The following is a 26,722-nucleotide window of genomic DNA, read 5'->3' as shown; positions in this document are numbered from 1 at the left end:
ATTAGGTTGAGAACCACTGATTTAGATAAACAAAGATGTGAACCACCCTATATTCAATGTGTATTGTTCTGCAATTAAGTTATCCTATTTCAGAAGCCGACAAGCTTACAAAGCTATTCATTTTAACTTTAAAGGATAAAGATATCTCTATCCTGCATACCAGAAAAACAACTACGGAATAAGAAGCAGTTGACAGGAAAAGTCAACACAATATTGCAGCATTTTCAAACGCCAGACACACCTCTCAGCTAAACAGAATTTTAATATTCCTATATGTTAGTTCACTCAGAATATAAACATATACAAGCGAATAAAAGTATCATTCTAAAACTGAAATGGCAAATCTAATATCAAACAAGTTTTCATATTTACAAGCACATTACAACTTATGATATTAACTGTTTATCTACCTACTAAGGCAATGAGAGGCATAAAGTTAATCCGGAAATAAGCAGCTCAATTACAAATGTAATGCAATGATATTCAGGAGTGAAAAAGTATGAATCAAACCTAGGCCTGGGCTTTCACCTAGGCCCCATGCACTAATTTCTACGTTATTCTGTATGTAGCCTGCCCAGTTACATCACGCAAGTTTTCGATTTTTGGTCAGAACTTTGAAATCAGTGTACTAATTTAAGAAATACTGACATGTAGAGAAATAATTTTCTGTATGATGTAGAAAACTGTTAAAGTTATTAGCAAAAAGGATAATACTGTTTGCTGGCAACTCTACGAAGTAGTGCTAGTCCACCACCAACATGCAGCGAAAAAATATATATAAATATATATCGTAATCTGAAACTAAGTGAATTTACCAACAAAGAATGAAGCAAGCAATTGTAAAATTACATAATTACAAAAAAAACAGCTTACCTTATTTCGAGATCTCCGTTATCTAGAGTTTTGAAACGACCCCCAGTAAGTTCCAACCCTCCTCGCACCCATTTTACCTCCGGCTTTGGTGCTCCAAACACTCTACACGTAAGTGTTATTGTTTTACCGTCTACAGTGGCAACACTGCGTGGGGGTTCAGTGATTTCAGGTGCAAGGGCTATAAACACGGAGATTTTTACGTCAGTTTCAATGCATATATATATACACACAGTGCATTGTAGTGGCAACAAGTATAAAATATTTTCACCTAAGAACCTATTTACTAAACTAAATTACACGCATAACAAGTTAAAAGATCTGGAGTAATATTCAAGATATATATATATATATATATATATATATATATATATATATATATATACAAAAAGAAATGTTAACTCCAATTTATCGGGCAACGTGATTGTAAACATTTTCATTTCTATAACTTTTGGTCATTAGATGATTATCCAAGATGGTATACTTATATAAATATTCTAAAGCGTAAATTATGACGAAAGTATATTATTAATACTGACGTTATAATAATCCTAATGTTGTAATTTTTACCTTCACTCAATGATTTCTGTCCAGATGTAAGTGAAAATACTACAATATTGCAAATATTATAAGACTAGTATTACTAATATAGCTGAAAACATGTTCCTTGCTTACAATATCTAATTATAACAAGAGTTCTTACTTTGTGTGCCTAAATATATAACGATTAACATGTATTTAATATTTATTTTAGCTAGTATTTAAGGCAAAAATGCTATTTTAACTGGCACTAGCTACATATTAGAAGTAGTAGTGGGCGCAAAAAAACGGTTCGGTTTTTCACCAGATCCGGTTTCGGTTTTCTTCAAAACCAGTTCCGTTTTTTTTTTTTTTTCTTTTTTTTTTTTCCTCCAAAATTTGGTTCTATTTCTGACCAGAATAGTGTTTCGTTGTTCTCCGGAAACCTATTCCGTTTCCACAGAAACAGTTTTATGTGTTTTCCAAGTTTTCACCAAAACCAATGTCAGTGAAAACCGAAATCGGTTTTGGAGAAAAACCGAAATGGCGATTTTTCGGTTTTTCTAGAAATCGGTTTCTGTTTTTTTTATTAAAAAAAAAAAAACTGTTTTGCCCATCCCTAATTAGAAGAAAACAATGTTATAATTAATGTGATGAATAATATTGATTTGTGAATGTTTATTTATCCGTCGCTAGATAAAAAGGTTTGTTTACTCGTTATTATGACAGTGATCCGGTTACTAAGGTAAAAGTTTCGTTACCATATACTTGTTTATATATTATTATCAAAAAATTCAACAAGACATCCAATAATACAGATGTGTATCACATTGCTGTAAAGAAATTGATAATTACTGCGAAATATGGTGTGTTTATGTGATTGAAACTAGTGTGTAATCCTTTAAACAATCTCGCAGTAAGCAGTAAATAATTTTAGATGGGTTATACTACAAGACTTTGAACAATTCAAACTGGAGGTTAACGTTATTGTTCACATATGCAACCTTAGTTTTCTTACTTGTGTACCTATTTATGAAATTAAGGGAATATATATTGGTTATTACTGTTATTACTTCGTACATTATTACTATTATTACTCCACCACTGATCACGGAAAGTCAATCATTTTAATTATAGTCTCAACTAAGAAAGAAAAAGCTATTTTTTCACCTTAAAAAGTCACTTTGAAAAATAAATACAAAAGCAGAAGAGGAAGTCGTTTAACGTAAACTTTATAAACAAACAAATTTTCGAAGAGTACTGACTAAACGACACCACTTTAAAATTATTATTATTTAACTTATTTAATTATTATTTAGGCATCGAGAAACATTCATTCCTCGTTAAGAACCCGTTAAATCAATTGCCTATTGGTTAATTGTCAGCAGAAGTTCAGGCCACCCTCTACCTGTTCCTATCAATAACTTCGAAGCGAGTACACCAATAGGAATAGTTTTCTTTGGTGCAGAAGTCTTTTCTGAAAACTAAAATTCTAATTTGTGCTACAGATATCGACAGAAGAACAAGTAGTGGCAGGTATTTACTTTCTGCTAGTGCACTCTATTTTCACAATAAGTACATAAACACGAACAAACACTATTCTGTATATACTAACCAAGTACATTCACGTAGACATCCTTATATACATATCCATGAGCATTGGTAGCGTTACATCCGTAGTTACCAGTGTCATCCTTTGTCAGCTTCTCTATTCTGATGGTGTTCTTTGTGACGGTTCTTCGCTCATTGGGTGGTGCTTCTTCTATTGGCTTTCCGTTGTGGATCCATTTGATTCGAGGCTTGGGAACACCACTTGCTTCGCAGTGGAATTCAACTGTTTCATCTTCTGCTGCATTTATGATTTCTGGCTCTTTTGTAAAATATGGCACGGCTGGAAAAGAAATTAGATCATATATTTTTAAAAAGTCTTTCTTTTAAACCACGTGCATTTTACATTGCACTAGGAATCTTGACTTATATTCAAAATGCATATTATCATATTACAGTTGTTGGTAAATTGGGAAGGAACAATGAAAATTTTAATAGGTTTATACCGATGTTTCATAGATATTTGGTACACGAAGTTTTAAGCGGTTATATTGAAAACACATTTTCACATGCATAGGATTTTTATCAGAAATTCACTGGTGTAGACTGTTTAAAAATCATTTTACTCCTTGAAAAAATTATATTTAAAAGTCGTACCGCACCAACATGGTACTTACCCATTTTCTTTGTCTTTGCAGTAAAAGGATATGGCAATTAATACAGCTGAACGCATCAACATTATCTTTCCCTGTGGCAGACAAAGTGTAAGAAAGGTTCAAGCGGACTTCCACTGAAGACCCAGACAAACGACCAATCACCCATAACACTCTAGTTACGTCACACAGAAATTCCCGGACAACTGGTGGTGATAACCGAAAATGGACGCCCTGAAACAGCAACTACGAATGAAACTTCACATTAGTTTTTGGAAGAGCTAATAGATAGCCTACAGAAGTGCACGAGTCGGCTGTCAGCGAAATATGGCATCAGTCAACGCTCTATTCTGCGTACCTGGTCATCCCGGTAGAATCGACATTTCTATAAAATTTAAATAGTTCACCATCTAGGCGAGGACTACCTGATAGGCATGTTAAGTTTTGCACGAGGAGCCTATAACAAGTGAGAGACCACCATATTCGTGTCCATTGTATTAGAGACGAGAATGGCCATCGTATTCAAGAAGAGAAGACCGCTGATTCAACAGGATCAATCATCTCCAGCATCGAGGAAGACGAAAAGAGGAAAAAGGAAAATTTTTCGAACCCAAATGACATGAGGATACAGAACACTGTTTATGTTACTGGGCAGTTTTTATAAAGTCAAGACGCACATGTGAATTATGTGCATTTCGTAAGATACAGTTCACGATCACATTCCCAGTATACAATATGCGGTGTTTTTCTATGCGTTAATGAAAAAACAAAAAAAAAGTTTTATGGGTATGACCAGAAATAATGCGATGTAATGAAAGGTTAACTTAAAATCTAAAAACGGTATGGTAAGTTTAAATGTATAAATATTACCAGGTTCTATTATCTCTAAATTGTGTTAAATTAATGTGCAAATCACTACCTGAGTGTTACTAAACAAATTCATTTACAAATGTTATGTTTTATTACAGAAATCACAAAAATCAAAGATTTACAAGTTTTCTCATATCCTGAACATTTAAAGAAATTGACATTTCTGACCTGTTCGTATTTTTGAAAAAAAAAAAAAAAATGAAATCTTTGAGTTTTACGTCCCACGGTTATGCCGGTTAGGCTAAAGGAGACGGTGATGATGAGTAATGAATGAAATGGTGGAATGAAGAAAGTGGGAGGAAACGGGAGAACCCCGAGAAAACCCACGCACACGGTGTTTGTCCACCACAAAGTTCACTTGGCGGGGGCTGGGATTGAACCCGGGACCCCAAGCACCAGAGGTGAACGCTCTACCACTGAGCCACCGCGGCCTCTTGTTCGTATTTTTTTTGAGTCAAAGCAGAATGCCAAAAATTCACGAATGATCTTTTTATAATTATCGCGCAAAAATATTTTATTATAGTTCTATTGAAGTTGGAACACCTTATAACTTCATACTTAACTTCATTGTTTCAAACTGCAGTAAATAAAGGGTTAAGCACACTTCGTGGCGTAGGGTACGAATTTTCTTAAATGTAACATGGTAACAAGTAATTTTTTAAAATCGAGTAGAGAAACCAACACCAGTGAATTTTTGATCAAAAGTCCTGTGCAACTTTCTCCCTTCCTACTTAAGAAAACTGCGCTGGATTCAATATGGAGGCTGAAATGGGACACCTGTGTCAGGAACACAATATTTGGTCCCATTACCATGTCATGTCGCTATACGTTGCCTGCACTTGCACGTATTTCACTTATGCCTTATGCCACATTTACTTTAAACTTTTCACTGTAAGTTTCCGAGCGCGCTATTACTTTCAAGCAAATATTTATTTGTTGAAAATAAATAAATTTCATTTTTGCTAACACAAATCATAAACACAATCGTTATTCAGGACAAAGCAATCGGATAAATTCCGTAACTTTAAATTCGCACTTGATTCACAATTATACCTTAAACTTTCTAGCAATAGAATATTCGCACTTACCTTCTACTCTTAAGTCAATTGAGTACGATTTGGCCTCACCGACTCCATTACTTGCTTCACATGCATAATTGCCTTCATCTTCAAAATTCACATGTTTAATTATCAAGCTCTTGCCATAATCGCCATAGGTTATCCTATGAAGGGGTAAGCTCTTGCCTTTTTTACTCCACTTGATTTCTGGTAGTGGGCTGAAAACAAAAACACTCTGGTTTAGTAGAGTTGTAATTATACAATCACGTTTCCGTAAATGTTGACTAATCTGCTTTGAGAAGCGCCATTTATTTATTTATTCGTAAATTTTCAATAATTAAATGCTTTTTTTCGTTATAGAACTTTGTATTAACTTATCACCAACAGTTAATACTTTCTTGAGGATCAGGCTCTTCGATACTGTAAGAAGTGAACAGTGTTTTATATTGATGAATATTAATTAACGTGAGCTTCTAAACATATATAATTGCTCAGTTCTTGTACGTAATACTATTCTAAGTACGTAATTTCTTTCTTTAATAAATCTCAGTTTTCCAGAGGGGGAAAGAAAATGACAACTTTCATCTGTAGTTATAGTGCCCATGAATAACTAAGTTAGATAAACGGAGGGTGTCTCCGTTACAGCAGCGGAAGGCTTTTTTTTTTTTTTTTTTTTTTTTTTTTCAATCACGACTACAGTTTAAATCCAATGGGTATATTATTCTCATAGAACATCGTGCGGTGCTGAAAACGTGCTTTAAACTTACAATCAATCAAACAACAACAATCTACTTCTCTTTATTTGATTGGTTGAAGTTTAGCGTTCCTTTTCAGCATTGAGGCTATATGGAGTTTAAGGCCTACCGCTCACTGGCAACTTTCTGTCGGGCAACTATCTTTTATCCTGGCTATAGAAGTCCGCTCACTGAGGCGACGGCGGCAGAGAAGTTGCCAAGGTGCATCCAAGCAGGGAGATAAAAAGAATCAATGTTTTTCGTTCCGTGTGCAGCGCGTGAGAAAAAAAAAAAAAAGTGTTTGCAATGGAAGCTAATACGTCTTTAATTAGCGATGAAGACAACGAAAAATTAACTGACGAAACATAGAAACGCCTAGCGTTATACATAGAAAAAAAATTGCAAGAATATTCCGATATAAATTGAAGAAGAAATTGTGGGAGGAAGTGTGTTTCGCTACTATAAGAAACTGGAATGAGTTTCGAGAAATAATTGCGTAAATCACTATATAGAATGTAAAATTTGCCCTTCACCAATCTCTGACTCTACCAAACACTGAACTTAAAACAACGTACATCAAAGGCTGCGCGTGTTAGCCACTAGACCAGCGTGAGGGTAGAATCCACTTTTCTTTATGTATGTGAGCTTAGTTTTCAAAATACTCCAAATGCCTTTATTAGTATAACAATTACAATGAAAAGATGAAATTAAAATTTGTTTTATTATTATTATATTATTATTTAAAAAGGTTAAAAAAATACTTGTAATAGTGTTAAATCAGTTAATTGCGACCAAAATTTTAAGAAAATAATTTTCATGTGGTCGATCTTTTAAATCCCATCACAATGCACGATAATTATATATATATTTTACTCTGAATAAATCCACTTAAAAATCTGGTTTTTCGATATCATACGAAGAGTGCCCTCACCAAAAGAAATAATACTTACTGTATGCAATTTGACTATCTGTGTAACCAAGCCATAATTATTCAATCATATAATATGTATAAAGGTAACGAAGAAAGTTCTGTCGCTTTTTCACCCACCATCTTCGTACATCGATATGTCAACGAAGACGTACCTGGAAGGTCAAAAATAGTCCCCATCAGCATTGACGATCTTCTGCCAACGTTCTGGAAGGCCATGGATTCCATCGTGGTAGAACTTGGTGGGCTGTGAAGCGAAGAAGGTATCAAGCGCATTTTGCACACCTACTAGGGATATGAACTAGCATCCTCTAAGCTGATAGTCCAAGGAATGGAACAGGTGATAATCGGACGGTGTAATGTCCGGTGAATAAAGCGGATGCAAAGTGTTTCCCATCCAAGGCGTAGAGTGGTGTTCCGGGTCATCCTAACCACGTGGGGCTTAGCGCTGTAATGTACGAGGGTAAGTCAACTGAAAACCATAAAAGTAGAAATAAAAATCCGCATATGGCGCCAGTGAGCTGTAAGTTGGCATGCCTGTTTACGATAGTATGCCGGATGTCTCCTAGGTGGCAGCAGCCGGCAGATGCACAAACACCGGCGCAACAACAGTTCCAAAATGGCAGCCCCACTAGCCACATGCACCAGCGAGGAGCAGCGTTCTGTGATTCGGTTTTTGCGAAGTGAAGGTGTGAAACCGATTGACATTTTCAGGCAAATGAAGGTTCAGTATGGAGATGCGTGTTTGTCACAGCCACAAATCTATGAATGGTGCCGAAAATTTGCAAATGGTGTTACGTCTGTGGCTTCAACGGCTGCAATGGCCTCTGGAGTCACTACGCACCGAGCCTGGCCATTTGCAAATTTCCGGCACCATTCATAGATTTGTGGCTGTGACAAACACGCATCTCCATACTGAACCTTCATTCGCCTAAAAATGTCAATCGGTTTCACACCTTCACAAACCGAATCACAGAACGCTGCTCCTCGCTGGTGCATGTGGCTAGTGGGGCTGCCATTTTGGAACTGTTGTTGCGCCGGTGTTTGTGCATCTGCCGGCTGCTGCCACCTAGGAGACATCCGGCATACTATCGTAAACAGGCATGCCAACTTACAGCTCACTGGCGCCATATGCGGATTTTTATTTCTACTTTTATGGTTTTCATTTGACTCCCCCTCGTAACAAGAGGACCCCTTTGCGATTCAGAAGTGCTGGTTCCAGAGTTTTAAGGTTTTCTTGAATACGGCTCAACTGCTGACAGTGCACAGTTGCATGGATGCTCTGACCAGCTGGTAGAAGTTCACGATGCCGCGAGCAATCCACCAAATACACAGGACCTTCTTCTGGTGCAGTGCTGGTTTCGGCTGTTTTGGAACCGGTTCATGGGATGCTAACTAATGATGACGGCGCCATGAAGCTTCGTACAGGACCCACTTCTCATCACATGTCAACAACCTGTCCAGAAATAGTTCCTTCATCAGACGGGACAGTAAATAAATACAGCTTGTTGCCTTTTAGCTCGGAGTCAAATCATGTGGGTCTCATCGACCTAACTTGTAGTGCTTCTCAAGTTGATGGAGGTGCTGCCGAACGGTTTCTCCACTCACACTGAATTGTAGTCGCAGTTCTTCACATGTCTGGCCACTGTTCGCCTCAACTGCTGCCTGAAGATCTTCATTTTGTACATGTGTTGGTCTTCCGGCACTGGTGGTCTTCGAGTGTTTCGTCACTGTCCTTAAACTTGTTAAACCACCGCTGTACTGTTCGCGTAGTCACAACACTCTCACCAAAGGCCTGGCATATCTTCCGCCCGGCTGCAGCTGTGTTTGACCCCAGTTTGAACTCGTACAGCATACACGTCCTTATGACCTTTTGTGAAGGTCTCATGTTCACTCTGTCCTTACACAAGTTCACGGTGTAACTGAACTGCCACAACCAGGTAGTATGTTGGATATACCCACACCAATAACTGACTTTCGCCTTATCTCCATTCGCAGAACTTTCTTGGTTTCCTTTATAATTCTAATTCTTAACCTATTACGCCCCCTTCCCCTCTCCCGGATTATTAATTTTCAGTTTTCCAGCTAACTTTCTGAAATACAAGAGAAACAAAAACTGCTCCACTGGTTTAATAGTTCTTCTTAGTTACATCATGACTAAAACTAGCATTTGAAAGAACAGTCTTGTAATATCTGAATAAATATTCAAAAATTTTTAAGTTTGTGGATGATCCTTGATTTATGCAAATACCATAAGCTATCGCATTAACTCTATGCCTAATTCGAGATCTACACTTCGAAAATTCATTCAATATTACACAAAATATTACACCATTAGACTTAAAAAATAATTGTCTGGCTATTGAAAACATCACCATCCAGCCAAGTCTGGTGCTATAATTCTAAAATCCAGTTTGGAAGTAAGACTGTGTAGTGGGAAATGGCCTGTACTAGGAAGGTTGATCGCAATGATGCTGTATAAGGACGCACAACATTCAAAAAATGACAAAAACAATCTATGATTCTAGAATTATTAAAAAAACGCCTCCTGGGATGTTTTCTTCTACACAGAACTGTTTAATTGCATGATGTACAAAGGGAAAAACGATCATACATTAACGAAGGCAAGAAGAGCAAAATATGAAACGTGGTGTTTCATTTATCGAACAATTATATAAGTTATATTAACGGGAGAATTCCCCAAATGATTTTTTTTAATAAACACACAGTTGACGTTTCTTAATTGCATATATATATATATATATATATAAAACGAATACTTACGATCCCCCGTATATACAATACAACTTCACTTGTTTGCCTCGCAATGCGAATTCGTTCTTTCGCGTTACGTATTGCTGCTCTGGCTCATATTTACTGGGAGCTGAGGAAACTCCACGAGGTATCACTTGCAACAGTCTTTTGTTTCCGAGTTTATATTCACTCCTGAAAGAAAACATTCACAATGAAATTATTACTATAGTAAACTATGTTCTATTTAGGCTACCTTGGTTTATTTTTTCTCTCTAAAGTTGAAACATAAGTATTTCTATTTGTGACAAGTTTATGTAAAATTTTGACCAGCTTGTGTGCTATTTTTTAACACACAGACCTACATGTACTAAAAATATAGACACAGAATTAACATTTGATAACACTATTATCTAACAATAACATTAGGCCCATTTCATTTCAAATCATACAGATGATGGTCAAATTCAAATGTGTACTATGACTACCTTGAATTTGTATAAAAAGTAGATATATATTAAAGATGTGCATAGTATAATGCTACAACAAAATATTTTTTGTCTGGGGTGATTTGCAACAGTGCGACAGCCCCACGTAAAATTACCAGATTGAGTTACTTTTGCAGCGAAGTGAGGAAGTTGAAATTTCAACTGCAAAAAGAGATGAAAACCTTTTTATATTTTATTGTATGCTATACTTTCAAAGGTTTCAAAGCACACCAAACACAAACATGAGAGGAGAAACATGAAGTGTTAAAACATGTGAAACTTGGAAAAATATCTTGTCCACATAATTTGGAAATTTTTTGTTCCCAAATGAACAAACATTGGATCTGTTCTTTGCATGAAACCAATACTATAAATATATAACATTTCAGGGAAAATGCTGATTCCATCCTACATGTACAGTACACTGTAGGTGAGAATTTGCCATCAAAAATTGAAAATTTTCAGAGTTCGCCGACTTTCAAAAAGTAATATCTCAAAAAATTCCACTTCAATTTGCATAAAAATTACCCATAGCGTACACACAACGTTGTTCTACAATCCTGTAAAGACAGATTTGGTATTATTTTTGTGTGGAGGGATATATGACATTTGCTAATGCATCATGTTTAAGTTAGTCTAGTGAAGCATTTGTAGGATTGCCAACACTGCTTTTGATTTGAAATTAAATGAAATGAAGTCTTTATAAGTTTTACGTTCTACGTTTTGCCGACGAGGCTAAAGGAGATGGTGATGATGAGGAATGAATGAAATGGTGTAATGAAGAAAGTGGGAGGAAACATGAGAACCCCGAGAAAACCCACGCACACGGTGTTTGTTCACCACAAAGCTAACTTGGCGCAAGCTGGAATCGAATCAAGAACCCCATGCACCACCGCGGCTCCAGCTTTTGATTTGAATTCTACAAGTTGTGCATATTATACAACCAATCAGTAAATTTATTGACAAAAAAAAAAAATAAATAAATAAATAAAATAAAATAAAATAATATAATAAAATAAAATAAAATAAAATAAAATAAAATAAAATAAAATAAAATAAAATAAAATAAAATAAAATAAAATAAAAATAAAATAGAGTGTGACATACACGTGACTGGCAACGCTGTCAGTAACAGGCTGCAACATTGTAGAAGCAATTCGGGCTGTTATTCTGTGCTGATGTAGAAGTTAAGCTCTGCAGGGAACATGTCTGTTAGGTCAGACACAAGAAGATGAGAACAAAATGAGAGAAGTTTCACGAAGGTGGATGATCTTGCTGGACCATTGCAAGAATATCTAGTTCCCCAAGAAAATGTATCACCAACATATGACATACGTAAAAATCGTTCTAATCATTACAAAAGAGGAACTGATGCACGTGACAACACTCCTCCGGAAAAGAAGTGTTAAAAGCCATGTAATGTGCTGGTCCCCAGTGTTGATACTATCGATGCTCTTAATGTTTTCATTTTTGTTTCGGATCCTTGTGTGTCTTCTATCAAACAACTAAGCAAAGTGAAGTGCAAGAGGAAGAAATGTTATGTCGAAAGAAAACTGAAACAGATTAATACTACATTCACGGATGCTTCAATTTCAAAACTGTATAAAATTCGATACACCATTAGTGCAGTAGACATTTAAAAACAGTCTAATCTGCCACATATATGACATGTGATTTCGTACAGCAATGACAATACATTTACATTCTGAAAAGTTGAAACTACTTTCTCTTATTCCAGATTGCTTTTCGAAGAAAGAAAATTAAGCAACACCAACCAGTACCACCTATTTTAAAAGCACAACCTTAAATAAACTGGTCTTTGTAACTACTGAACCTTCTCCGTGTCAGTAAATTTACTGACATTGGTACTGATGTGTGGTGATATATACAACTTGCATATGGAATTTAAATCAAAAGCACTGCTGCCAATCCCACACGTGTTTCACTGGTCTTTACTATTACATATCAACTTACACATGCTGCATTAGCAAATGCCATATCTGCTTCCACACAAAAATAATACCAAGTCTTGTCTTCACACGATTATAGAACAATGATTATGTGTACGCTATAGGCAATTTTTATGGAAATCGAAGTGCTGGTTTCTGAGATATTGCTTTCTCAAAATCGTCAAAAATCTGAAAATTTCGATTTTTGGTGGCAAATTCTAACCCAACATCATGAAGGCCAACTTTCCAGCCTTCAGTGATGGTTCTGGGATTGTCATCACTTCCACATTTCTTTCGTCAAGGTGCCAGAGTCAACACAACTGCTTACACCAAAGTTTTAAACACAACTACGAAACCTGGTCTACGGCTGTAGTTTTTCAGCAGGACTCCCCTCCATCCCATACGATCCATACCACCCAAGAATGGCTGACCTACAATCTTCATGGCCATGTTATTTTCAACATGTGGGCCCCCATATGTTAACCCGATGGACGATTACGTAGGCTGTGGTGGAGACGGACTCAGTAAGCAACCACACAAAACCGTTGCAGAGCATTTCTTGTGGATGCAATGGAGAATATTTCTAAGATCCATCTCACTACTGCCTGCAGGCAGTTTCGACAGCGTGTACAGGCTGTTCCTGCGATTGACAGTGGTTTCATTGAATGATATCGTCCATTGTAGATGTGATTATTTGCATAGTACATTAAAAGGTAATAAATGGTCTCTCTTTAATGTCTGTTCTCAAATACTTACCATACCCTGCATTTTACCTAAGATTTTTTTTCTAAAATACGATGATAAGCAATTAGACTTACCTGAATACTGATGTCGCTGCACAAATATATACAAAATTATCACTTGCATCATCTCGAGTGACGTTTGAAAACCACAAATTGCCTTCAGGATCTACTGTCATTCGGGAATTATTGACGCTTTTAATTCCACCATCAGTGTTCTACAAAACAAATAAGACATATCCGTTACCGTTACAAAAAACAATTATCATAATAATAATAAGAAGAAAAAGAAGACAAAATCTTCCCGAAGACTCATTACATTTCATTCAGATTTGACAAAAGCAGATGGGCAGTTTCTCTAAAATTCACTCAACTTCATGATATCTCAATCCTCACAGCATTTCTGTTCCTTTAACCTTATTGGTAGCCATACGACTAAATTCCAACCCAAACTCAAGAAGGTGGCACATAAAATTGGCAACTTGAAAATAATTAAATAAATGCTTGCGAAAAATGATCAACCTCACTTCCCTTCGACTGCACATAGTGTCGAGGTTCCTCCAGATTTCTAGCTCTTAACCGTCTACTCACAATGTCGATCTTGAGGTTGAGCTGAGCTTCATGAAGATGCTTACTTTTGAAAGCATTCAGTGTCATTAATATCTGATTATTTAAAAGTAGTTATACTTCAGCTGGATCAAGCTTTTAACATGGAAGATAAACATAATTAGCATTATATAGAACAGTGGTTCCCAAACTAAGGTGCGTTCATAAGGATGAGTAAGAAGTTTTAAGAAATGGTGAGGCTAAGAAATACAGGGTGATTCTTTATAGGGTTTACAACTTCAATCAGTTATAATTCTTTATTGGAACCACATACAGACTTCGTTTATATGTCATTATACTGCAAAACATTTCAAGTTTTTTTTTGTGACAAATCCATTATGGCTCAATGTATGCACTTGCGGTCATCCTGGACATATCCCAACGAAAGTCGATTTTCTGCCAAACTGTAACCAGCATTTCGGCGGTAACGTCCGCGATGCCTGTTGTGATGTGATGTTTCAGTTCATTATCAGGTAGGGGAGGGGTGTACACCTTATCTTCCTCAAACCCCACAGAAAGAAATCAAGTGGCATGTAATATGAAGATCATGGCGGCCAGGCAATTTGTCCATCACGACCTATCTGGGGAACGCTGATCAAGAAATTCCCTTACGTCTATCAAGTAGTGCGGCGGGGCGAAATCTTGTTGTCAGCATAAGTGGACATCGTGGTCAACATCTAATTGTGGAACAAGGAAGTTTTGGAGCATATCAAGATAGGCGATGCCGGTGATGGTGCTCTCAGCAAAGAGCAGAGATATATAGAATTGTCCATATATCTCTGCTTTAGAAACAGCGCAAAACACGTTCACTTTGGGGCTGTCACAAACCAGCTTCACGTGCGCATGTGGATTTTCCGTGCCCCAAATACGATAATTGTGTGTGCTGACTCGGCCGGAAAGGTGAAAAGTTGATTCGCCACTGAATACCACATTGTTCAAGAATGACTCATCACCACTAATGCGATCCAACGCAGTAACAGAATTCATGTCGGGTATGTTTATCCGCTTCACTCGGTGCTTGAACCAAGGACAGTCTGTATGGCTTCATGTACAAACGCCTACGCAACACACACCAAACAGTGATCTGAGAGATACCAGTTTCTTGTGATGCACGTCGTGTAGATTTTCGAGGACTACAGACAAAACTTTCCCTAACTGCTTCCACCACATCGTCAGTCACGAGTGAGCGCCCTGGAGCCTTTATGTCTCGCACAGAACAACCTGTTTCAACAAATGTCTGGTACCATTTGTACACTGCTGGTCTGCTGGGTGGTTCCTTGCCGTATTGTATGCGAAACTTACGCTGTACACTCGTTGCTGACTTCGTTTCTTCAAACCAAAACACACACTTAGCTCTTTCCGCACCAGTGAAAATCTCCATTTTCAACGAATGACCGGTGGGGCCGCGTGTGGCCAACTCCGCAACTACTCACTACGTGAGTCAAACTTGTGTTTTTCAGTATAATGACATATAAATTAAGTCTGTATGTAGTTCCAATAAAGAATTTTAACTGACTAAAATTGTAAACCCTATAAAAAAATCACCCTGTAATTATTTAATGTATTCCCCACCTAATATCAATCAGGGATTATACTCACCAAAGGAACTATGATATTAGATCAACAATACGGACACGACATTTTCAGTGCTCACAAAAGGGACACAACGTAAAGTTAGAAAGATACAGAGAATTACAAATCGTATTATTATTAACGCAGGGCAAGTTGTAAGCTGAAACAAACGGGAAAAATACGTTACTGGATGAAGTTTACCTGATGATGGAAAGGCCACCACGGTCACCTAATTTCAATCCCAAAGACCTTGCCATATGGAAAATCTTGAAATCTGATATAAATACTGTGAAAATTCGGGATCTGAACGATTTCTGTGGGAAATAACCATTGCTACAATTGCTCTGAATCCTTATATGCTGAAATGCTGAAGTAAGCTAAAATAAAATGGAGCAAAGTTTGAGGTAGTGTGGTGAAAATAGTGGTATATCTGTTCTGATGCTCTGTTACTTACCAATCTACTTATTGTTTCCATCTACATTAATTCATTTAAATGTAACAACAGAATCAGTTGATTGTATATTTAACATAATTAACTTTAAACAGAAAGTCTGTGGAAGGAGAGGGAATAGTAAAGGGATGGGGGAGAAAAGAAAAAAAAAAACATAAAGGCATTCCCAAGTTTTGAGTACAAAAAAGCGTGCCTCAAATTAAAAAGATGACGGGGAAGAAAAGATGAAGGGAGAAATAAAGGAAATCCTAAATAAGGAAAGGGAATTCCCTTCCTCCTACATCGGGCCATCTTTCTTTCTTTCTCGCTATATTGGAGAGAGGAGGATTATTTAAAAGATAATGTCCTCAAAAGATAATGTCAACAGATGTCGCTAAGCATGCAGTCACTTTTCAGATTTAAAACTTGTGACGATTTGATTGCAACTTAAAGACTGCATTATTTCAAGCTAATTATTTCAAAATAGTTGTTGTTGAATTGAGTTTAACGTCCCGTTCAGCACTGAGGCTATATGAGACGTGGACCTGCTGATTACCGTGAAATCCGAACATGACCTCCCGCCGGGAATCGAACCCGGGTCTCCCACATCAAAGGTGCGTACGCTAACCGCTTAGCCACAGACGAGATCTTATTTCACAACAGTGTCATCATCACTGTGGAAATACTGAAAGTAGATGTATGTACCACGTGGTCCGGAAGTGGGCGTACCCCAAATTGGTGTTTTCTGACGGTTTTAGGTTTTACCCATTTGGTAACATTGCTTGGCATTGTCTGGCAACATTGCTATCAATGTTCATTGAGGATGGAGCACCAGCGATTTACGTATGCAACTACCTGAATCAGACGTTTCCTGGCCGCTGGATTGGAAGAGGTTATGCATCTTTATCAGCTAGCTCCCTTTGCCTGGCCTCCAAGAAGTTGAATCTGACGACACCAGACAATGCTCTCTGGAGTTTCATAAAGCAACAAGTAAGAAACACTCGATATCACACAACGCAGGACTTACGAGCAACTGTGGAACACGCCTTCACCCTCGTGACTCCGGAGTATCTCCGCAAAACATCTGCGAGAACTTGGCACTGAACTCAGCTGTGTTATGACATGCATGGTGATCATACCGATCTTTATGACTCTTAAGACTTCAAGGTAACTGTGTATAGACATTCTACCATAACTACCACTATACTGTTGAAACTAAAGGGGGGTACGCCCACTTCCGGACCACCCTGTACTATCCTTTTTTCTTTACTTTCTCTATACATATAGGGGAGGGGAGGGTTATGGACATAACTTTCTTATAACACTAGTTGTTTCGCCAAAGCCTTTGGCTCGCTGTACATTCCAGATTAAAATCGTGCTTAATTAAAAGCTCTAACTGTTTACATTCAACTTTTGTTTCAAGTTTGCCCATCAACTAACTTGAATTTTCATAAATATTAATGCTCAAAACTAAGTATGATTAAGGCACTTGTCTTAACACATTTGGAATCTACAAGAGCTGTAACAAAATACTGGAACAAACCTGAATGAGCCAGTAGACGCTAGGTTTTGGATAGCCATCTGGGGGTTGACAACTCAGCTTTTGTGGTTCTCCTTCTTGTGCGGTAATCGTCACTGGATCCTCTTCTTTGAAAGAGTTTAATTCAGCCTTTCTTACAAACACAGAGTTTGATGTAGCTATACCCCAGTCATTTTTCGCAAAACACTGATATTGTCCTGAAAAACAAGAAAAAGTCATATAAGCACAATCTGAATTTCCTATAGTATTTCTAAATCTCAGCATTAACATAATATTTTAGTATTTTTCACTATTGACAGTTCACTGACTTCTACTACTTTTTTTTTAACGTCCTATGATTATGAATGGGGTTAAGGAAGACTGACGGCAATGATGAAATGGATAATAAGGGAAGATTGAATGGAGTGGGAGAAAACGGGAGAACTCCCGAGAAAACCCGCACACATGGTGTTTGCAAAGCGAAGCACACCTGGCGGAAGCTGGAATCGAACCAGGGACCTCACGGGCCAAGGTAAGCGCTCTACCACTGAGCTACCGCAGCCCCTTCGCCTAAATCTGAGACGCTTTCAAACATTATGATCCTTCTTATAGCGCTGTTTATCAGTTACAACCATCATTTTTAACATTCCCCTCCATGTCCTTGAAGACACGGAGATCTAGTGCATACAATCAGCTATATTTCAAAAACTATTTTTTTTCCTCCTCAAACTTCAAGGTCAGTAAAGAATGCTACCTTTTTCACACATTCCTATTTCTCTCATATTATATCATTGAGTCTCCTAGTATTCATTACAAAATGAAAATGAAATCTTTAAGTTTTAAGTCCCAGGGTTATGATGGTTAGGCTAAAGGAGACGGTGATGATGAGAAATGAATGAAATGGTGGATTGAAGAAACTGGGACGAAACGGGAGAATCCGAGAAAATCTACTCACACGGCGTTTCTCCACCGCAAAGTTCACTTGGCGCGAGCTGGATCGAACCAAGAAAGTGTTCACTATGTTCTTCAGGAAACAATAGCCATTATATTCCGCTTTATCTCTTCTATCATGACCATAATCTCTAATAATGATCTAATCAGTTCATTTTTAAGCTCAGTATTATTCTTTTTGCCTGTTTCTGGGTTCCTATAGGTTTTGATTTTTTTAAAAAAATCCTGACTCTTCGTAAGAATTCCATTACTACATGATTTTTTTTCTTTTGAAGTTGGCTTCCGCCTCTCTTACAGTCGACCGCGTAAGACTCCCTGCTCACCTGTCTTTTCCTTCTGTTGGTGCAAGTATGCTTTCTAGTATCTCCTGCAGCCTTTCACGTAAAGGACAATTCTTTTGGCGATTCCCATGTGTTAAGTATTTCCTGCCTTTTGAGCTTGGTTATGAATATGCTTTTGTGCTACAATAGTCTTTTCATGCATATTTTCAATGAAAAGTGATTTATTAATAGAAAATCCTCTTTTCTGCATGCACTTCCATGTAAGAATGACAGTCCAATTTTTATTACCCTCCATAAATGTATTGTTCAATGCCAGTATCTTGTAAGCAGCATCAACCACAATTTTCAGCCAGAACATTATCTATGATGTCAAATGTAGGAAGTTCGTCTAGAAAAAGAGAGGAACACTTCTGTCTTCATCGGATGGATGTTGAATTACCTGAAGATCTAAGAAAGACATCTCTTTAATTGCTTTGTATTTTAAACAACTTCTCTGGTAGAAGTTAGAATCCAGCGACAATTATGTAAAAATGAAGGTTTCTGTTGTTCCTTGGCTTCTGTTCCGGTTTGTGCGAGAAAACGTGACAGCAAATCTAATGTTGATATTTTTTGCTTACAATAAGATTTTTCTGCTTCTGTTACATTAACATTTAATATTCCTCAGGGTGGATTGATTTAAATCAATCTGATTTAAATCAGGATTTAAATCAAGATTTAAATCACTTGATTTTTTTAATAAAAATCGTTGATTTAAATCGAATTCCGAAATAAATTAATTTAAAGTGGAAATAAGTAAAATCCCGTTTCTGTTCTGTTATTTCGATTATGGAAGTTAAAACCATAATACAATGAGACTCAAATGTACAGTATAGAATGAAAACAAGTGTCATGCAGAGGATGATTAGGGAAAATCCCGTTTTGAACAGGTAACGGAGCAATCCTGCTTTATTCTTGTCGTAACATTGGGTTTGGGTTTTAAAATCGTTAACTATTCCAACGGGGAAATAACCATCGATTAAGATAAAAATTCTTTTTTGTGCGTGTCTGTTTGTTCTCAGATAATAAGGTGTATTTATAGGGGTCCTATCCCCTCTCCATTTTTTTTTTTGTGTGTGTGTGTGTTCATTTTATAACTTTAGACGAAATTTATGTATTTCATGCTGCAAGCTAGTTCTGAGTTTTTTTTAAAAATAGGCCCCTGCCAAATATCAGTAACTTTTGTGAAAAAAGTGTCATTTTGATAAACGTTGCTGTACTTTCTCCTTAATTCTTAACCTTTTAAATTATATCACCTATTTTTAGGGGATAGGGCAGAATCTTCATTATTCGATTAAAAAAGTACCAATAAGGCTTTTTACTCCGTTTTCTTCAAGACTGAAGGCATTTTAGAACATGTTACATATGCTTTCACTCCTTTCTGCGTTGAGGCATAGTGTGTGATGACGTCATAAATTTAAAAAGATAATTTTTGTTATGCGTTATTATTTTCTGGCGGGTTACATTTTGCATTCAGAAGACTGAAATTTTGCACACTCGTTCAGTGCACCCCTTAATAATTTTCAGATGTTTTCAGATCTCTGCGTGTAAACAGCGGGATCCAGAGGGGCAAAAATGTTTTTAAAAAAGGATATTTTTAACAAAAAATTAGCTTTTTTCGTGATTTTCCCGCCTCAGATGGAGACATTTGAATGGTACCGTTTGAAAGGCTGTTCTATTATGAAGAAAATGATGTACGTACTATGCTCCTATGATAAATAGGAATGTCTGAGGAAACTTATCTGAGATCCTGTTTTATACGGGAATCTGGGGAACATTTTTCGCGGGCTTACTTTTGCACCCACACGATCGAAATTTTGCACATTTACTCAGTGCACCCCTCGGTAATTTTTAGATTTGTTTCAGATCTCTGCCTTAAAACGAGGGGACGGGTCCACAGAGGTAAAAAAAAATTAAAAAAGATACTTTTAACAGAAAATTCCTTTTTTTCGTGATTTACCCGCCCCAGTTACATGATGGAGACATTTGGAGGGCACCGTTTGAAAATTTGTTTTATTCTGAAGAGAATAATGTACAAATCATGATCCTAGAATAAAAAGGGATGTCTGAGGAAATTTTTATATTACATCCGGGTCATCTGCGGCATTGTGGGAATGTTCTTAGCTCATTATTAAATAGTTTACTCACCCTTACTACTCAAGATAGAAGCTTGAAATTTTGTACACACATTTAGTACACCCCTTAGTATTTCCCAGTTGATTTTGAGATATGTGCGTTAACACAGGGGAATCCAGAGGGGATCACAATTAAAAAAAAAAAACTTAAAAATGCCGATTACTCTCAAAATTTCCCGCTTCAGAGACATGATAGGAAAATGTGAATGTTACCGTTTCAAAAGCTGTTCTATTCTAAAAAGAGTGATGTATGTACCATGATCCTAAGATAAATAGGGATGATGCTGTAGCTGCTTGACTGAAAGTCTATAATTAACCTTTAAAAAGAGCTTAATTTAAAAGGGTTAAGAAACATTGTTTGGGATAGATATAGGTTAACGATTGTTGATAATTCAAAATTCAACCCCAATACTTTCACTTAAATAGCATAATTAGCATTTAATACTAATACCTAATGCTTTTTCTTCAGTTTGCGACTTGTATTTTACGAGGACAAAGATTTGATTTAAATCAAAAAAAATCGATTTAAATCAAAAAAATCAACAAAAATGATTTTTTTAAAAAAAATCATGATTTTTTTCCACCCTGATATTCCTCCATCTGTACATTTCCGCAGCATTGTTTTCCCATATCGAATCATGAGGTCTCGCAGAAGTTCCCTCTCCTATGAAGTTCCCTATGAAGTTTATTCACTTTCATAGTTATTCTCATGAATTAACAAATATAATTTAGCACGCATCACCAATGTAACTTCAATTATTAACGAATGGTATAAAACAACTTCAAAATTACATTATTTTTTACTTTCTAGCGAATTTCTCTGACAAGTGTACTTCCTATGCAAATGATTCTGGGATCAACTTCCAAGTGACACTATATGTGACTCAGATTCAACGTCAAGCTATAGATTCATGTCTCATATTGCTTTAGTACTGAAAAGAGGTTAAAATAGGTATCAGCAAATATACCAGTAGATGTAGAGCAAGACCAATGTCAAACTTTTCTCCGTATATTTTAGTATCATTTAATTCTATACTTAGTTTTGTGATACTGAAATCATATTTTCGTAACACATACCTATGTCTTCATTTCGGGGCGATGTAATGACGAGTGTGCCTCTGCCTGGCTGTTGTGATATTCTATCATCATACGCCTGCCACTCAAAAGGTTTTCCGTTTTTAATCCACGAATATCTGTAAAAGAAAGACACAGATCATATAATTAGTTCCTAGTATATGCAGTTTACTACACATGTTCAACTAAAGCAAGATATGACAGCCAAATATTGAATGAAGTGTAACGTCTGAAAGATATGAAAACCCTAATCAGTTCAATTGGCACGTTTTATTTATTTGTTTGTTCATCTATCAAATTGCTGTACATCCAAGACAGTCCAAGGACACCGCAACTTGCCACATCAGTAAACAATGTATTTTAAACAGTATTATGTACACGAATTAACTTTACATGTCATTTATTTTTAGCAAATTGTTTCCAAGATAAACTTGTCTAAGATGGTACAAATTTACAATTAAATTTGAAAAATTTAAATATATAAAATTCAAAGAACAACTGCGCCTATCTAATTTTACACTACAAAAGACGACTTAATAATATTTTCTCACAGCAACAGTGTAACAATGCTATACATACTTTACAGCACAAGTATTGGAAACTTACTCTGGTAGAGGCTCTCCCTCTGCTTCGCATTCTATAATAAAAGGTTTATCGTTTTCACTCTGCTGTTGAGCAACCTGGAACAGGAGTTCGTCTGTCGGAGGTTGTTTTACTATTCGAGGTGGTGATTGAACTGAAAAGAGATATACAAATATCGTAAATCATTGGAATTATTGATAACATTTTTTAAAAAAATAATCCTGTTTGATCTTTTTATTTTTCACCAAAATTCTTTTCAATTCTCAAATCAGTACGTATATTTTGTCAAAAATACCTTCCCAATTTCTGATTTTAAAAGTATATTATGAGAAAATGATCAATTGTTTCCATTCTCTAGCAAAACGCTTAACAAATTTGGTCTATTTTATTACTGTTATTATTAAGGAACAGGTGCTAGGCAAAATGCCTATTCCTTATTAGAATTTAATGGCAAATAGCAGTGTCACGTGTATACCATGTGAAGGAGTTTGCTCTGTATGACGTGATATTTTCTTGAAACCAGAAGCGGTAAGTGGTAGATTTCTACCACTTCGGGTTTTAGTAGAGAGCCTGGAGTCCAGGTGGAACTTAACTGATTCCAGAAACCGCTTCTCGATATAACGATCAAAGTTAAAACCTGAAGTGCTTCCTTCCTATTAATAGGCTTCTTACCTTAAGTTAGAAGCCATACTTTGTAGGCTACTTTTGGGCCACCCTGTATAAATGAGTTTTGGTAGACCAAACTTCTTAAGAAATGAACGTTCGAGAGTTCATTTGCGGGTTTTTGCTTCAATTCACGCAAAATTTATTTTGCTTATTGCATTTCATTCTGTGTAAATTATTGCTCAAATGATGCAAAATATTGGCTATTCCTTGAATTTTCTTCAAAATCAGGACTTCACTGGGATACCTACATAAATCTTTTGTTTTAAGGAAGGTTTTTATCCGTTCCAAGAAATTTTAAAATAACAGAAACTTACTTAAGCCCACGTCAGATCACCACAATACATGGAGATGATATTGCGGCGAGAAATGTGAGTGAGTTATTGCTGAATTAAAACCACTTGAATAGCTGCTAAAAGATAAAAAATGTGGCAAGTAAATTTGATCCACACGCACCAAGTGCTATTCTTGCGTGTTTTTTTTTTAAATATGTCTTGATTGCAACCGTGAAAATAAGAAGATCGTTTTCGGACTTAAAAATCTCTTCTATGATCGAAGATATACTTACTTAAATGACAACTGAAAATACCTTGTTATCTAATGATTCTTTGTGATGGGTTGTCAAAAGTATTCAATTAAACATCTAGTCATTTCAAAATGGCCAATATTTTTTTTTATTCTGACCTTGTATATAAAGGCTTGAAAAACAAAAACAAAAAAAAAAAAAAAAAAAAAGCACTGTTGTCAACTCCGTTTTTATGAAAGTAGGCAAATAACAATCCAAAAATAGCCAAGTTCATGTATTATCAATGGACTAAACTTTAATCTCGTCACCAAAATGCGTTTAGAAGTCACTAAATTGATATACAGTACAACTCCTCTAATCCGTCACCTTTGGAAAAATGAAAATGAAATTAAATCTTTGAGTTTACGTCCCACGTTTATGCCAGTTAGGCTAAAGGAGACGGTGATTATGAGAAATGAATGAAATGGTGGAATGAATAAAGTGGGAGGAAACGGGAGAACCCCAAGAAAACCCACGTACACGGTGTTTGTCCACCACAAAGTTCACTTGGCGGGAGCAGGGTTTGAACCCGGAACCCCATGCACCAGAGATGGAACGCTCTACCACTGAGCCACCGCGGCCCAACCCCCGTAACCTTTGGGGCTGAGGGTATGGTCGGAACGCAAAAAAGGTCGGATTATCAGAAAATACAGAAAAAAATACGGATTTACAGTAAAAACAAATGAACAGCAAGCACTAAAAACTGCACAGTACAGTACAGAAAACAGGCACAACAAACGAGACAATGCAAGAGATGACGGAGCACTGAAGCGGATATACGGTATCAGCAAGTAAACAACAATTCCACGACGGCAGCAAACGACAATGGGCCTCGTGAATCACAGACGAGTCGGGACAAGCTCAGCCAAGGGCGGGGTTCTACTGTATATATGTACATAAATTGTATCCTATCCTATAAATATAATACTAGTACCTATCTTACTGTCTTTTTTCCATGTTTTCAGTGTCTGAACAACTGAAATATAATTGTTATTATTACTATGATATTATTTAATATAAGTAATAATCGACTTACTTGTTGAGAATACTGGAATGATAAATAATGTCAACAAAACTGCTGGTACTGGAAATAGCCTGCTGACCCTCATGATGCTGCTGCTTCCTGCAAAAGGGACGAAAAAGAAAAAACTAGATATTAACTGTGTGGCATTTTTTCCCTCTTTATATATATATAAATATAAATATAAATTAAATCATTACTAGTCCTTGGGAACATTATTATATTAAACTGATAATGGTATGTACAGTTAGAATTGTGAGCATGAATTATTTCAATTTCAAATATTTCAAAATGAAACATTTGTTAACGAATATATTAGATCCAAATTACAGAGGCAAGAACTTGACTACCGAAGAACAATCGGACGCTCTAGAATTCGTGTTGTAAAAAAAAAAAACTGCTTTTTTTCTGTGAAGTTTTTTTTCAATAAAAACCCATTTTTTCTTGTTTTTTTTTTTTCAAATGTCTGTTTTTTTTTTCTGGCAACTATTATTTATTTATTTATATTACAGATTATTAAAATAATCAACAGAACTTGAGTTGAAACCCTCGTAACTTACAAATCGTTTGTTTCTTTGTACCTTTACGAGCAAAATTGCGTGATTATTCCTTTCGAACCCAGGTCATTTTTGGCGTTTTCCTACATTTTCTGTTAGTGACTTATTGCTCGAAAACCGTTTATTCGATTGATATGGTTAAGGCCTTGTTTTCTAAAAAAAATGGATGTGGGTATTTTTTGGTGTAAGTTACCCTGTTGCCAACGGGTGGGAAATGTAGGGATGAAAATTTACAAAAAATTCCGTAACAGTTTTAAATTTTTTTGTATCTAGCACCAGTGCTGCCATATGGGTTCAAGTCACCTAAAAAAATAATAATAATCTTTGGTGTCTTGACAAGGTACAGTGAAATCCTGAAGTCTCTGGCTTCCATTCAAAGAGGGAAAGAAAGAATTCTCTGTCATCATACACATGAAATTTTGAAACCTTTTACGCCTCAGAAGCAAAAATCAACAGATATGTCGGGGTTACAGCTTCTCTAATTATCCTATTGAAACTTTTTATGGTGCGTTCTGTAGGCCAAAGAGGAAGCTTTCAAGTAGTGGTACGTTTGTTTCAATGTAGCCAGTAAGAGGGTAATAATAGAGGGGAAAAGGGAAATTTTCCGATTTTTTTTAAACCTAAAATCGGCAATTAATTGTTTTGGCTGAAAACACTGCCATCACACTATCTGAAAAAAAAAAAAACCTTGGTACTCCAAGAATATATCCTACAAGTATCATGGCGATATATAAAAAGTAAGCACGACATTTAAAAAATATCTCATTCTACCCCAGAAGTTCACCATTTTCTTACTATTTACAGAACATGTTTTTAATAGACCTCAACTGTACTTCCCCTAATTATTCTAGTGAAACATTTTATGGTGTGCTGTGTAGGCTAAGGACGAGACTTTCAGACACTGGTACGTTTGTTCGAATGTAGCCAACAAGAGGGGAACAATAGATATAAAAATGATTTTTTTTTCAAAAATTTCCCCCTATAATCTGGAATTAAAATTTTCTGTAGCTGGCAACCCTGCTATCAGACACACATACACACAAACCATCTTAAAATAAGCTTTGGTACCCCTCTAATATGTCCTACAAGTATTGTGACGATATCTAATAAAGTAAGCATGTCAATAAAAAATATCTCATTCTACCAAAAAATTATCAGTTATTTTTCCACTTAGAGAACAAGGTCTACTGTAAACCTCCACTGTACATTCCCTAATTATCCTATTGAAACTTTCTATAGTGCCTGTGTAGGGCAAAGACGAGACTTTGTTTGTATTTATTTTGTAATAACTTACAGACGTTATTACAAAATGAATAAGTATTTGTTAGCTTTTCAAAAATATTTAGTAGTCTGCCCCCTTAAACAGAAAAGTAGAGAAAAATTAGAAAAATCAGGGGTTAGAATCTAAATACGAATTTTTCGTGCGCTCCCTAACTACTCCATTTTAACGATCTGTGACCGCGTTTGTTCAGTAAGGACAAACGTTCGACTGGCGTACGTCGACTTGCACTCGGATGTATAGGTACGGATACATAAACAAAAATTTAGAATTTTTTACCCAAATTTAGGGAAATTTTAATTTCCCTAATTGGCAACACTGCGCGCAGGCCCGTCCAATTGAT

General features: G+C 36.3%; 1 protein-coding gene across 2 annotated transcripts in view; it reads right to left on the bottom strand.

Annotated features, from left to right (window-relative positions):
- Nrg (Neuroglian) overlaps positions 1-26,722 on the bottom strand; it is a 103,270-nt gene that overhangs the window by 64,208 nt on the left and 12,340 nt on the right. For both annotated transcript variants that reach the window (XM_081742238.1, XM_081742239.1), the window contains exons 2-10: positions 24,559-24,645; positions 22,319-22,448; positions 21,716-21,831; positions 17,260-17,453; positions 13,187-13,326; positions 9,965-10,126; positions 5,549-5,736; positions 3,005-3,280; positions 874-1,051 (exon numbers count right to left, since the gene is read on the bottom strand). In XM_081742238.1, the coding sequence (XP_081598364.1) occupies positions 874-1,051; positions 3,005-3,280; positions 5,549-5,736; positions 9,965-10,126; positions 13,187-13,326; positions 17,260-17,453; positions 21,716-21,831; positions 22,319-22,448; positions 24,559-24,631 (1,457 nt within the window). In that variant the 5' untranslated portion in view covers positions 24,632-24,645. The remainder of the gene's footprint in view (positions 1-873; positions 1,052-3,004; positions 3,281-5,548; positions 5,737-9,964; positions 10,127-13,186; positions 13,327-17,259; positions 17,454-21,715; positions 21,832-22,318; positions 22,449-24,558; positions 24,646-26,722) is intronic.

Source organism: Thermobia domestica, chromosome 16 (genome assembly GCF_964235325.1).
Source record: "Thermobia domestica chromosome 16, izTheDome1.hap1.1, whole genome shotgun sequence".
NCBI lineage: Eukaryota > Metazoa > Arthropoda > Insecta > Zygentoma > Lepismatidae > Thermobia > Thermobia domestica.
The sequence above is the reverse complement of the archived record's forward strand: the minus strand, read 5'-3'. Positions and strand labels throughout refer to the sequence as shown.